At 34.8% G+C, this 15,655-nt stretch overlaps 1 protein-coding gene across 7 annotated transcripts in view; it reads left to right on the forward strand.

Annotated features, from left to right (window-relative positions):
- The window catches only part of RUNDC3B (RUN domain containing 3B), a 179,554-nt gene that overhangs the window by 118,251 nt on the left and 45,648 nt on the right, over positions 1-15,655 (forward strand). For all 7 annotated transcript variants that reach the window (XM_009203506.3, XM_009203507.3, XM_009203510.3 and 4 more), the window contains one exon: positions 5,981-6,138. In XM_009203506.3, the coding sequence (XP_009201770.1) occupies positions 5,981-6,138 (158 nt within the window). The remainder of the gene's footprint in view (positions 1-5,980; positions 6,139-15,655) is intronic.

Here is a 15,655-nt window from a genome sequence, read left to right on the forward strand (position 1 = left end):
GCAAGAATTCAGACTAAGATAATCTGAAAGTATCTTCATTGCAAAAATCTGAAAATGCTGAGTAGAATACAATTTTTTAAAAGATTTATTCAGAGCTACTCTCTCAAGAAAAGGAACTCACTAGGGATCAGAAACATAGACCTAACACAATAAGAATATGTTCATATATTGAGAGAACTGTAGGCCCCAGGGATGGGGGTGAAGTCATAATTCCTTAACCTAGAAACTTGCATTTTAACACCAACAAACAGCAGGCATAGGACCCTGTCATTCAGGTGGAAATTGAACCTAGAATGCAGGAGTGAGATGCAAAATGGCAGAGTAAACAAATAAATTTGTAAAGAAACCTTGGTTACATGAAATAGCAAAAATAATGACCAATATGGGGTGACATTGGTATACTGAAATATGTTTAACTGGCTCTTTTAGAGGAGATGGAAACAGAAGCCCTCAATTGTAGTGTTTGCCAATTTTTCTGGGATAAATACTCCCATCATGGCCAATTTAAAGGTACCAATATGACATCACTGAATGTAAAATTGGGAAGAGATGCACAGTAGAACACCATTCCATAGTATTTCTACTAAGATAGATGAAATAGATGTAAATGACTGTAAGAACATAGATAATAATAGTTAAAATATGGTGAAATAATTAGAAAGTGATGAATTTTGAGTAGTTATTACCTTTGTGTTTAATATAATTTACTTAGTTGTAAATTTATATAATTTAATTTTTAATAACAGCAATGTTTAACAACTGAGTTAAATTTCTGAAATGTAACAGTCAGTTCTTGAGAGCCTATACAAGCCAGCTACAGACCACCACTGGGAGTATGAAAGCAGAGGAGAACTAAAATGCTGACTAAAAAACATCAGAAAGAGTGAGAGATGCACAGTAGAACACCATTCTATAGTATTTCTACTAAGATAGATGAAATAGATGTAAATGACCATAAGAACATAGATAATAATTAAAATATGGTGAAATAATTAGAAAGTGATGAATTTTGAGTAGTCTTTTGAGCTAGTCTTTCGAGGTCTTTGTAATATAGTGAAGGAGGTTAGAGACATTTTTAAATGTGTGTGCCTGTTTCCAAAATTAACATTTAGAAGTTGCAATTAAGAGAATAGAAGTAGAACGTTTAATTTTCAAACTAGTAGAGGGAAAGAAAAGAAATAAGGAAAGATTGATCAGTATAATAGAAGGGAACACATTAGAAAAAATAAGGATAGTGAAAAGAGAACACAAAATGCAAATTACATATAACCAGAAGAGTCAACACCACCATAAAAGTAAATGGCAGAAACTTGCCAGTTAAGATAAACTCTTAGATTTATTGAAAAATAATTATAAAATTTAGCTCTATGCTATTGATAAGAGAGACACATAACATATAATGACATAAAAAGTTGAAACTAGGGGAATAAATATACTAGATAGATACTAACTAAAAGAATTCTATGTCAATATCATTAAACGTAGACATTAAGGCAGAAACATTTTTTTAAAAGGCAGTGTCTTTCTTTAGTCTTAATAATGCTTACTTTTTAAAGTAAGCATTCACCAAGAATATATATCAGTGCTGAACTTACATCTATTTAACAATATATCCATGAAAAATATGAAGCAAAAATTAATTAAATGTCCAGAATAAATTGGTAATTCCATAATTATAATGAGAAATTTTAATGTCTTTCAGAGTAATTTATAGATTGAATGGATGTAGTGAACTTCAGTAACACAATTAATAAACCTGATCTAAAATATATTAAATGTTAACAATTAGAATATATAACCTTTTCAAGCATATATGGAACAGCTATAGTGTTTTTTTGTTTTGTTTTGTTTTTTGTTTTTGTTTTTGAGATGGAGTCTCGCTTTGTCACCCAGGCTGGAGTGCAGTGGTGCAATCTTGGCTCACTGAAACCTCCATCTCCTGGGTTCAAGTGATTCTCCTGCCTCAGCCTTCCGAGTACCAGGGACTACAGGCATGTGACACCATGCCTGGTTAATTTTTGTATTTTTAGTAGAGACGGGGTTTCATGACGTTGGCTAGGCTGGTCTCTAACTCCCGACCTCAAGTGATCTGCCCACCTCGGCCTCCCAAAGTGCTGGTATTACAACTATGAGCCACTGCACCTCGCCAATTTTTTATGGAGCACACTAGGTTACAAAACAAATGTCCACAAATACCAAAGAAATGATACAATATTATCATTTTAGTATAACTTTTATATTAATATAAGGTCATGTGAATAGTGCAGTAAAGTTAGATATCCATACAAAAAGTTTAGCACCACCCACATGCGACCCATGAAATTAAAGAAAAAATTGTCTAAATTATAGGTCAAAAAATTGAGGAAATAGAATACTTTAAAATGAATGAGAATGAAAATAATGCATACTAACCATTGTAAGTTGCCACACAACTTGTATAGTACTTGTAGAAATACTTAGATATTTAGAAAAGAAACAATGAAAATTAAAGAGATAAGTATCCAAGTAGTCGTCAAAGAGTAACCAAACCAGTTCAAAAAGAAGGAAAGTAATAAAATAACATATATTGGTGAAGTAAAAAACAAAGAAACATAATTAACAAAACCAAGAGATAATTATTTGCAAAAATTAATGAAATAGACATTCTAGCTAGAATAATTTTTTTAAAAAATTAAGGCACAGATAATCTTAAGAATGGAAGAATAGACAGCACAGCATAAATGTGGGAGAAACCCTCCCAATAATTATTAGAGAATATTTAAATAATTTTATGATAATACTTTGCAAAACAAAGAATTTTTATAAATACTACTTATCAAAATTGATAGATACATAGCCATTTAACAAATTGAATAAGTAGTTTAAAATCTATCCAGTCCCCCACCAAAAAAAAATATCATGTATTGTTTTGGTGAGTCTACCAAATACAGTCATGCACTACATAATAATGTTTTGGCCAACAATGGGTCATGTATATGAGGTGGTCCCATAAGATTATAATGAAGATGAAAAATTCCTATCACTTAGTGGTGTAGTCATGGTAATGTTGTAACACAATGCATTACTCATGTGTTTGTGGTGATGCTGGTGTAAATAAACCTATTTCCCTGCCAGTCATTAAAAACTAGCATATACAATTATGGACAGTACATAATACTTGATAATGATAATAAAGTACTGTTACTGGTTTACATATTTACTATACAATGCTTTTTAGTCATTATTTTTTAGTGTACTCCTTCTACTTAAAAAACAAAAAAATTAAATGTAAAACAGCTTCAGGCAGGTCTTTTAGGAGGTAGTCCAGCAGTAGGCATTGTGATCATGGGAGATGACAGCTCCGTGTATTAATGCTCCTGAAGTCTTTCCAGTCGGACAAGAGGCGTAAGTGGAAGACATTGATATTGATGATCCTGACCCTGTGTAGGCCTAGGCTAATGTGTGTGTTTGTGTCTTCATTTATAATGAAAAAGTTTAAAACATTAAAATTTTTTAAAATGTGTAAATAGAAAAAAAGCTTATAGAATAAGGATGTTAAAAAGAAAATATTGTTGTATAGCTGTACAATGTATGTTTTAAACTGTTATTACAAAAGAGTCAAAAAGATTTTTAAAAGCTTGTAAAGTAAAAATGTTATAGTAAGCTAAGTTTAATTTTATTACTGAAGAAAGAAAACATAAAAATAAATTTAGTGTAGGCTAGGTGTACAGTGTTTATAAAGTCTGCAGTAGGGTACAGTAGTTGTAGGCCTTTACATTCACTAACTACCCACTCACTGACTCACTTTGAGCAATTTCCAGTCCTGCAAGTTCCATTTCACAGTAATGGCCTACATAGTTGTGCCTTTTTTTAAAAAAAAAAAATCTTTTATACCATATTTTTACTGTCCCTTTTCTATGTTTAGATATATAAATACTTGCTGTTGTATTACAGTTGCCTACAGTACTCAGTATAGTAACATGCTGTGCAGGTTTGTAGCCTAGGAACAATAGGCTGTACCATCTAGCCTAGGTGTGTAGTAGACTGTACCATCTAGGTTGGTGTAAGTACACTCTGTAATGTTCATAGAATGGCAAAATGGCCTAGCAACACATTTCTCAGAACATATCCCCATCATTAAGTGGCACACAACTGTATGAGTGATCCCTATTTTATATGGACTGTTCCTGAAAATAGAAAAAGAAGGAATAGTTTTCAATGAATTTAATGAATCCCAGTATAATTTTTATACTAACATAAGATCATGTGAATATAGTATCAAGTGGGAATGTGATTAGTATAAAACCAGTAGTAAAAACGATTACTACAATGGCAATATCAATAACAGTATCTAGTAAATGTGAAGATATACACGGCTTATATCCTAGGAATTCTCCTCCTAGATACATCTCCTCGAAACTCTTGGATGTGCATACCAGGAGACATAACAGAGTGTGTTCACAGCAATATTGTTTATATTAAGAAAAACCTAAAGTGATCCAAATGGTCATTGAGAGAACAGTGACAGAAGAGTGAATAAACTGCAATATTCATACAATGGAATACTATACAGTTTTTAGAGCAAATGAACTATAGCTAGACTCATCAATATAGACAAAACATTTTCAAAAGGATATTGACAAAATGAAGCAAAACTAAACAACTTATTGTTTAAGATGACACATATTTGTAGTAAAACTGGAAAGAAAAGTAAAGAGATGATAAATACAAATCTAGGATATTGTTACCTTTGCAGAGGAGACAATCAAGGAAGGCATTATATTGGCTTTTAAAGTATTGGTGATTAATCTAGGTGGTGGATATGTGAGTATTCTTTAATTACTAATGTTTATGAATATATATTGTTTATATATATTCATAAGCTGTATATATGTGAAATATTCATTTATAAAAATTTAACTTCTGAGATTTTATTATAGAAGAACAAACATTTGAGAATTATCAGGAAAAAATATGAAAAATAAGCTCTTGAAGAATAGTATTAGCTACTCTTAACATGTATCATAAATCTAAAATAGGTGAAAGTTTATTAAAGACACATGAATAGGGTAACATGTAATAGAAGAATACTTTAAAAAGATTCTGATTAAAAATCCTTAGAGGAATTTGAAAGTACATTGCAACTAAAAAGAATAGAATGCCATGGGAAGAGAACAATCAGAAAACAGGAAAGAGCTTTTGAAAATTAAAAATATGATTTCCTGAATTCAGAAATTTAGTACAAAGGGTTTGAAGATAAATTCAATAAGGTTTCCCAGAAAGCAGGACAGAAGGACAAAGAAAAAGTAAAGAGTAAAAGGTTAAGAGATCATTCCAAAAAGTCTTATATCTATTACGTGTTTACCAATAATAATAGCTAGTAATTATACATTGCATGCAGTATACTAGACACTGTTCCAAGCAATTTACCTGCATTGATTCATTTAATCCTACCAACTAGGGTACTCTGATGGGTCCTACTTTTTTAGATGGTGAAACTGTGGCACAGAGAGCTTAAGTAACTCGCCCAAGGACACATAGCTGATAAGTGGTAAAACTGGAATATGACACTAGGCCGGCAGGCCTAACCAAAACATTATACTACCTCTCACTAACATATTAATGCTAAAATGTTAATGTCTATGTGTTTTTGAAAAATAATCACAAAGAGGCAACTTTCTAATTGGTTATTCTGTTTTTAGGTCTGTATTTTGAAGCTAGGAGTCATGCAGTTGTTTTGAAGCTCAGAATTACAATGTTTTAACTAAGTTTTGCATCAAATTAGTTTCTCAAACTTCAGAGAAGAGTTTTAAATAATGGAGAATATATGTTAAATTTTTATATTCAATTAAAACAAATTTTTTACTAATTTATCAGTAATGCTTTGAAATTGTTTCATTACAATATAAATAGGAATAGCATTTAAGCTACTCAGCATTTATCTTCAGGATATGTATTAGAATTTTGCAGTTGCTATATCTTGATGATACTGAATTTCCAGGGTTACCTTGAAGAACTCTTACGACTTCGAGAGAACCAACTATCTGAATCTGTCTCCCAGAATAAAATACTACTTCAAAGGATTGAAGATTCTGATCTGGCCCATAAACTGGAGAAGGAACAATTAGAATATATAATTGTGGAGCTTCAAGATCAGCTGTAAGTACAAGCCTTTTAGAAAAATGTTGGTAGTATGTAAACATTAAGACAAAATGTCGTGTTTTAATATAGGAGGCAAATTCCAGTAAATCTGATTGCTTGTTAATTCTTTTTCACCTACACATTTTTTGAAAGTTTACTTTTGTTTTTGTTATTACAAAAGTAATCCATGTTAATTTCAGAAACTTAAAAAAATACAAGAGGCCGGGTGCAGTGGCTCATATCTGTAATCCCCCGCACTGGGGAGGCTGAGTTGGGCAGATTGCTTGAGCCCAGGAGTTAGAGACCAGCCTGGGCAATGTGGCAAAACCCCATCTCTACTAAAAATATAAAACATTAGGTAGGCATGGTGGCATATGTCTGATTGAGCCATAGCATTCCATTCTGGGTGACAGAGCAAGACTCTTGTCAAAAAAAAAAAAAAAAGAAAGAAAGAATAAGAATAAGAAAATACAAGAAGAGAGTAAAAATTACCTTCAGTTGTGTTACCCAGCATAAACTGGTTATAACTTGGTGTATATTATTCCAAATGCATATGTGTAATTCTTAAAGTAGTTATTGATTGACTGATTATAAATAGATGGTATTTAGACTAGTGCTACTCAAACTATAGTGCTGGTACATTAACTGTTACTAGGTTGTGCCAGAATGTCACTAAGCAGAGTTTAGGATAGCTGAGTTATTTTTTAATAGCAAGACTCTTTTTGATGAAGAAAGCAGTATATGGAGCTACTTTCTGGTACAAGACTCTTGTCACTGTTCAAAGCACTTGTACTAATCATATTTTGTCGGGCTTGCTTTGTTCAATTGTTTATTGTGAAAATTTTCACATATTAATATGTAATCTTAAAAAATAATTTAAATTTTTTTATTTTGAAGTAATTTCAAATTTTCAGAAAAGTTATAAGGATAGTACAAAGAATTCCCATATGACCTTTCCTAGATTCATTATTTTCAACATTTTGCCACATTTGTCTTATAATTCTGTTCCTTTCCCTAAACACATACACATTTTTTAACCACTTGAGAGGTTGCATACATTATGGTCCTTCATTCCTTACTGCTTCAGTGTCATTCTTAAGAACTAAAATATTCCCTTATATGATCATAGTTCAGTTGTCAATTAAAGATATTTAAATTGATGTACTTTCACCTATAATTCATTTTCTAGTTTTGTCAAATGTCTAAATAATGTCCCTTACTACAAATTTTATTTCTTTGGTACTGGGTCCAATTCAGGATTGTGTTTGCATGACTTAAGTTTAAAGTCAGCCACTTTAAACTTAAAACAGTTTTCAGTCTTTTTCTTGCATGAGATTGATATTTCTAAAGAAAACTAGCTAGAATTCTTATAGAATGCCCCTTAATTTGTGTTTGTTTACTTTTTCCTTATGATTAGAATAAGCTTGTCCATTATTGGCTGGATTACGAAATAAGTAGTTATGTTCTGTTGGGGATATGAACACCCAGAGGCACATAGTCTGTTGGACCTTTATTAATGATATTAATATTAATCATTTGGTTAAGATGTTTTTCTCTTCTGTATAGTTACTGCTGTTCCTTCTGTTCCTTATAAATTAATTAATGCATAATTTATAAGTAGATACTTTAAAAATTTCAACTTTTATTTTGGATTCAGGAGGTATATTTGCAGGTTTGTTACATGGGTATGTTACATGATGCTGAGATTTGGGGTATGATTGATCCTGTCACCCAGGTAGTCAGCATGTACCCAATAGGTAGTTTTTCAACCCTTACCCCCCACCCGTCCTCTCCCTTCTCGTAGTCCCCTGTGTCTAATAATGCCATCTTTACGGCCACATGTGCTGAATATTTAACTACCAGCTATAAGTGAGAACATGAGGTATTTGGTTTTCTGTTTCTGCATTAAATCACTTAGGATAATGACCTCTAGCTGCATCCATGTTGCTGCAAAGGACATGATTTCATTCTTTTTTATGGCTGCATAGTAGTCCATGGTGTTGATGTACCATATTTTCTTTATCCAATCCACTGTGAATGGGCTCCTCAGTTGATTCTATGACTCTGCTATTGTCAATAGTGCTGTGATTAACATAGGAGTGCATGTCTTTTTGGCAGAACAATTTATTTTCTTTTGGATATATACCTAGTAATGGTATTGCTGGGTTGAATGGTAATTCTGTTTTAAGTTCTTTGAGAAATCTCCAAACTGCTTTCCACAGTGGCTGAACTAATTCATTCCCATCAATAGAGTGTAACCATTCCCTTTTCTCCATAACCTTATCAGCATCTCTTGTTTTTCAACTTTTTAATAATAGCCCTCTGACTAGTGTCAGAATGGTTTTGATTTCCATTTCTCTGATGATTATTGTGTTGAGCATTTTTTTTTCACATTTGTTGGCTGCTTGTATGTCTTCTTTTAAGTATCTGTTCATGTCTTTTGCCCAATTTTTACTGGGGTTATTTGTGGTTTTTTTTGTTGATTTAAGTTCCTTACAGGTTCGAGATGTTAGACATTTGTTGGATGCATAGTTCGTATTTTCTCCCATTCTGTAGGTTGTCTGTTTACTCTGTTGATAGTTTCTTTTGCTGTGTAGAAGCTCTTTGGTTTAATTAGGTCCCAGTTGTCAATTTTTGTTTTTGTTGTAATTGCTTTCGAGGACTTAGTCATAAATTCTTTTCCATATGTTACATTATTCTGTATATGGCTACCCAGCTATCACAGCACCACTTATTGAATAGGGAGTCCTTTCTCCATTGCTTATTTTTGTCAACTTTGTCAAAGATAAGATGGATTGTGGGTATGTAGCTATATTTCTAGGTTCTCTGTTCTGTTCCATTGGACTTTGTGTCTATTTGTGTAACAGTACCATTCTGTTTTGGTTACTGTAGCCATCCTTGTAATATAGTTTAAAGTTGGATAACATGATGCCTCCAGCTTTGTTTTTTTTTTTTTTTTTTATTAGGATTGATTTGGCTATTTTTGTTCCATATGAATTTTAGGATTTCTTTTCTAATTCTCTGAAAAATGATGCTGGTATTTTAATAGGTATTGCATTCAATCATGCAATTTGTTCTGTAGGTTGCTTTGGGCAGTGTATGGTCATTTTCACAGTATTGATTCTTCCAATTCATGAGCATGGAATGTTTTTCCATTTGTTTATGTCATTGCTTTCAGCAATGTTTTGTAGTTCTCCTTCTAGAAATCTTTCACCTAATTGCTTAGATATATTCCCAAGTATTTTGTGCATGTGTGGCTATTATAAATGGGATTGTGTTTTTGAGGTGACTCTCAGCTTGACCATTATTGGTGTATAGAAGTACAACTGATTTTTATACATTGATTTTATACCCTGAAACTTTACTGAAGTTGTTCTTCAGTTCTAGGAGCCTGTTGGTGGTCGTCAAGATTTTCTAGGTATATAATTATATCATCAGGAGGTTGTCAAGGTTTTCTAGGCATATAATTATATCATTAGGAAAAAGAGACAATATGACTTCTCCTTTACCAATTTGGATGCTTTTTATTTCTTTTTCCTATTGCTCTGGCTAGGACTTCTAGTACTATGTTGAATAGGAGTGGCCAGAGTGGGTGTCCTTGTCTTGTTCCACCTCCCAAGGGGAATGTCTCCAGCTTTTGCCTGTTCAGTGTGATGTTGGCTGTAGGTCTGTCTTAGATAGCTCTTATTATTTTAAGATACATTCCCTCAATACCTAGTTTTTTGAGGGTTTTTATCATGAAGGGATGTTGGATTTTATTGAAAGCGCTTTCTATGTCTATTGATATGATCATATGGTTTTTGTTTTTCATTTCGTTTATGTGGTAAATCACATTTATTGATTTGCTTATTTTAGCCATCCTTGCATCCTAGGAATAAAGCCTACTTGATCGTAGTTAACTAACTTTTAGAGGTGCTGCTAGATTTAGTTTGGTAGTATTTTATCGAGTATCTTTGCCTCTGTGTTCATTAGGGATACTGGCCTAAAGTTTTCCCTTTTTGTTATGTCTTTCATTTTGGTATCAAGATGATGCTGGCTTCCTAGAATGTGTTACAGAAGAGTCCATCCTTCTTGATATTTTGGAGTAGTTTCAGTAGGATTGACACCAGCTCTTCTTTGTACATCTGGTAGAATACAACTGCGAATATATCTGGTCCAGGACTTTTCTTAGTTGGTAGGTTTCTTATAACTGTTTCAGAGTTTATTGCTCTGATTAGGTTCTCAATTTCTTCCTGGTTTAATCTTGGGAGGTTGTGTGTTTTCGGCAATTTATCAATTTCCTTTCGATTTTCTAGTTTGTGTGCATAAAACTGTTCGTAATAGTCTCTGAAGATATTTTGTATTTCTGTAGGATTAGTTGTAATGTCAACTCTGTCATTTCTCATTGTGCTTATTTGGATCTTCTTTCTTTTTTTCTTTGCTAATAGCTAACAGTCTATCAATCCTGTTTATCCTTTCAAAGAAATGATGTTTGGTTTTATTGATCCTTTGAATAGGTTTTTGTGTCTCAGTCTTGTTCAATTCTGCTCTGATTTCAGTTATTTGTTTTCTTCTTCTAGCTCTGGGGTTAATTTATTTTTGTTCTTTTAGTTCCTCTAGGTACGATGTTAGAGTGTTGATTTAGTATCTTTCTAACTTCTTGATGTAGACATTTACTGGTAAAAACTTTTAACACTGTTTTTGCTGTATCCCAGAGATTTTGGTATGTTGTATCTCTTTTTCATTTATTTTAAAGAATTTTTAAATTTCTGTCTTAACTTCATTGTTTACCCAAAAGTTATTCAGGTGTAAGTTTGTTTGATGCCAATGTGATTGTGTGATTTTGAGAGATTTTCTTGCTATTCACTTCAATTTTTCTTCCACTGTGGTCCACATTTATGCTTGGTATGATTTCAGGTTTTTAAAATTTTATTTGGACTTGCTTTATGGCCAAGCATGTGGTCAAACATAGAATATGTTCAGTGTGCAGATGAAAATAAAGTGTATTTTGTGGTTGATGGGTGGAGTATTCTTTAGATGTCAAATTGGACAAGTCAAATTTACATCCAGAGTTTGTTAGTTTTCTGTGTTAATGATCTGTCTAATGCTGTCAATGGGGTGTTGAAGTCCACTACTATTATTGTGTAACTAAGTCTTTTGTAGGTCTAGAAGTACTTGCTTTATGAATCTAGGTGCTCCAATGTCTGTGTGTGTGTGTGTGTGTGTGCGCGCGCGAGCACGCGCGTGTGCATGCATGTGTGTGTGTGACAGTTAAGTCTTTTCGTTGTATTGAACTCTTTATCATTATGTAATGACCATAATGACCTTCTTTGTCCTTTTTTAATGTTGTTTCTTTAAAGTATGTTTTATCCGATGTAAGAATAGGACCCCCTGCTCTTTTTTGTTTTTAGTTTGCATGGCAGATCTTTCTTCATGTCTTTACTTTGAGCCTGTGGGTTTCATTATATGTGAGATGGTTCTCTTGAAGATAGCAGATGGTGATTGGGTCTTGTTCTATTAGCCACCGTGCCTCTCTGTGTTTTTTAAGTGGGACATTTAGACCATTAACATTCATGGTTAATATTGCTATGTGATGTTTTGATCCTATCCTGGTGCTGTTAGCTAGTTGCTTTGTAGTCTTGATTGTGTAGTCTCAATAGGGTCTGCAGGCTGTGTATTTAAGTGTGTTTTTGTGGTAATACAGATTGTTATTTCATTTCTGTGTCTACAACTCCCTCAAGTATCTCTTGCAAGGCTGGTCTATTGGTAATGAATTCTCATAGTGATTGCTTGTCTGGAAAATATTATACATTTCCTTTTCTTATGAAGCTTAGTTTGGTGGGATATTAAATTCTTGACTGGTATTTCTTTTCTTTAATAATGCTGAAAATATGTTCCCAATCTCCTCTAGCCTGTATAGCTTCTGTTGGGAAGTCTACTGTTGGCCTGATAGGCTCCCCTTTGTAAGTGATCTGACCCTTTTCTGTAGCTGCCTTTGAGATTTTTTCTTTCATATTGATCTAGAAAGTCTGAAGATTCTGTGTCTTCGGGGTGGTCATATTGTATAGTATCTCATAAGGGTTCTATGAATTTTTTTTGAATTTATATGCCAACCTATCTAGTGAGATTGGGGAAATTTTTCAGTTCCAGAAGTTCACTTTAGTTCTTTCTTAAAATGACTATGTTGTCATTCAACTCTTAGATCTTTTCACTGGCTTCCTTGAAATGGATTTCAACTTTCTTTTCAATCTTGTTAAGTTTCCTTGCCATCTAGATTTTGAATTCTATGTCTGTCATGTCTGATACTTCAATCTGATTAGGATTCATTGCTGGGGAGCTAGTGTGATCCTTTAGAAGTAAGGAAATGCTCTGACTTTTTGAATTGCCGGAGTTCTTGTGCTGATTTCATCTCAGCTGAGGGGGCTAGTGTTTCTTTTTCTTTTATAAACTGCTCACATTTGGATGGGGCTTGTTTTCATTTTCTTTTTTTTTTTTTTTTTTTTTTTTTTTATCCCTTGAGGGTTCGACTGTTGTGTATAGTTGGTTGGCTTTGTTTTTGGGTCTTTTCAGAGGCCAAGGTTCTGTATGGGTTCCTTAGTTTGGGCTAGTTTCCTCATTGGGTTTCACAGGCATTGTGTGCTAAAGGAATTTATTTTTGTTTGGCGGTGTAATTCAGGCTGTGATGCAGTAGATGGCATTTAAGAGTAAGGGCTGGCAGATATGCTTACTCAACTATAAGCCTCCTTTGTATTTGAGTGCCTTCCTAGCAGTGCTTTGGGGAGGGGGAGATGTGGTGGTAGGGGAGATGCGGTGAGGGGAGATGTGGTAGGGGGAAAATGTTGTTGCAGGGTAGAAGATTACCCTCTCACTAAGCCTGTTTCTAGGTATTGGGGGAACCCCTCCAATCATGGATGTCTTGCCTATGCTTCCTTAGCCCTAAGGGGCACCCTGGTTGGCTGCACACCCCCTCCCTTAGGGACAGCTCAAGCTGAAGCTTAGATCACCAAAGACTCACAACTCCCTGGGGACCCACTGATCCTCTGAGCTTGGCAGAGTCAGAATAGGTTGTGGGATATGTCTTTTGGTGGTCTGATGATGAACCGGATCAAGGGCAGAGGATCCCCAGGCAGGGTGTTCGTGCCACAGATATATAGCTCGTGTGGTGCCTGCAACCCAGGGTTTTTAGCCTGGCAGATGGCTGTGGGATCCCCCAAGCAGATCTCCCTCCAGTGTCTGCCCCAGGAACAGACCTAACCAGCTAGATTTGTCCCAAGCTTTCTGTGCTGAAATTGCTGGGCTGTCCCAGGTGTTCCAGGCCATGGGGCTCCCTCAAGTAGAAGGTGCGACTGGCCAACAGACTGAACCCTTCCCAGCCTGGTCTTGGGGAAGGAAGGATGCCCAGCTCCCTTGGCGGCACATGAACTCACGCCTCCCTGTTTCTGTTCTGAGTGGGGGCTCCCTCCTCACCAGAGCTCTAACCACAGATCTCGGTTCTGAAACCCTGGGCAGTGTACTCCAACCCTGGGAGGTTGGGACTGGACCTGCAGCTTTGTCCTCTGGCCCATGGGGTTGAACAGCAGCTGTGCTGGGGGAGCTAAACTGCTCCCAGGTCACTGGCAAAACACTCAGGTGGAGCAGTGGAGGCTGTGCTCTGTGCACCCTCTTACAGGAATGGGGAGGCAGGTGGCTTTGAGAGGAGCTGGAAGACAAGGGGACATGTGGATCAGGCTTGAGAAAGGGAGCCCTACTTTCTCCTCTGGCTCTGCAGTCAGTAGGGGCTACAGTTACTCAGAGCAAGATGGAGAGACTTGGGGGATGGAAACCTATGGTTGCATTTTGCTGTAGCTGTCTCATGTTCCACCAACCCTTCTGAGCTCTGCACAGGTTTGAGCTCTGCCTTTGCATACTCTGTGGGCAATTCCTTTGCCAATTCAAATGTCTGTGTGGGTTGTGGGATCTTTTATAGTTAGGATCCCAGAGGTGTGGTGTTCTGTAGTTCCTTCACTCTCCCCTTACTTTGGCTCTGTTCAGGACCAAGAGCCGGTCCTTGTATTAAGAGATTCTATGCAGGCTTTCCAGCTTCCTCTTCAACCTTGGTGTCTGCATCACGTCTCTCTCAGCTTTCAGTGTTTTCTCTCAAACAATCTGTTTGAAATGTGATGGTTTACTTGATATTTTGGTTTCTCTTGAAGGGAGATGTGTTTCCTGGCTATATCTAATTGGCCATCTTGTCCCCTCCCTCCTAAAAACTTTCCTAGAATTGGACTCTGCAGACACTGACCCAGTGGCAGCCCAGCTCCACTTCCTCCTTCCAGTGTTATTTTGTAATGAGATACTTTGAGACTAAGTAGATATAAAATATGATTTTTTTTTAAGTTAGAAAGTTTTATTAAGGAACAAAAAAGTTTAATATTTTTTAGGAATTTGTATCTTGATGAAAATAATTATGTCAAGAAAAGAATTATGTTTACATATTTTTCTTCTTTTTTATGGTATTTTAAAGAGAGTTTGTCCTATGGGGCATCACTGGGTAGGGAAGAGGTTAAGACCTTTCTTAACCCCTTGCTTCCATTAGTAGGGAGAAAAATATCAAGAGCCAAACAGTAGAGATTTCTGCTTATTAAAAACCAGATTTCTGGTTATCTAAAATCATAATTTTACAATTAAAATATTAAGAAGATAGTTTCATTTTTCTTTTGCAAGCAATACTGGTAGTTTAAATGCTTTTAACGTAAAAATAATTATGAAATCACTTTATTTTTTCAAGAAATATTTTCATTTGAAGAATTAAATTTAAATGGATCACATTTATCTTACTTTGGATAATTGAAAGGAAACAAAGACTTTCAAACTTTTAAGTTTGGGAAATTAATCTACCTGAGCTATGATTTTGTCATATTTCTGGATATAAGAGTGCCATTGATCCTCTTGATTTTTGCAAAGGAAGCTTTCAATTGTCTTTAATACCTTTAATTTAATACCTTTAATTTTAATTAAATATTACTAGAGCAACAAAAAAAATTATGGCCACTAATCAGAATTAGACTATTTTCTTGAGTTTAGAGGTTGAAGATCTACTTTCATATAGTATGGCTTCAATTTCTAGACAGGCGTAAGGCATAAATTGGTGTCTTAAAAGATTCTTTTGTACAAAAACCGCTTTCAAGGATACTGAACAGGAGCACAAGATACATTTCTTTGTGAATGTCCACAATTCACTACTTTATCAGAATTAGCTTTAAGAAATGCAGAACGGTGTGGATATTTTTGCAGCTATAGTGAAAGAGTGAACATGTTTTGTCCTTATCTTGCTGAGATTTTTTAAAAAAATCAACTGTCAAGAAGGCCTACAATCAAAGTTGGTCATTGAAATTTCCTTTGTTAGTCCTGAGAAGATAAAAGTAGCCCTGAGAAAATTAAAATTATAAAGGAAAAGGCCAGAGAAGGAATACTGACAGGTAGAATGTGAGGCATGTAATATTTGCTTCTACATTGTGTTTTTTTTTTCCTGGGCAATTTAAATCCTGAGTCACTTGTTTTTATGAATTTCTTGATG

The sequence above is a fragment of the Papio anubis genome, chromosome 4 (assembly GCF_008728515.1).
Source record: "Papio anubis isolate 15944 chromosome 4, Panubis1.0, whole genome shotgun sequence".
NCBI lineage: Eukaryota > Metazoa > Chordata > Mammalia > Primates > Cercopithecidae > Papio > Papio anubis.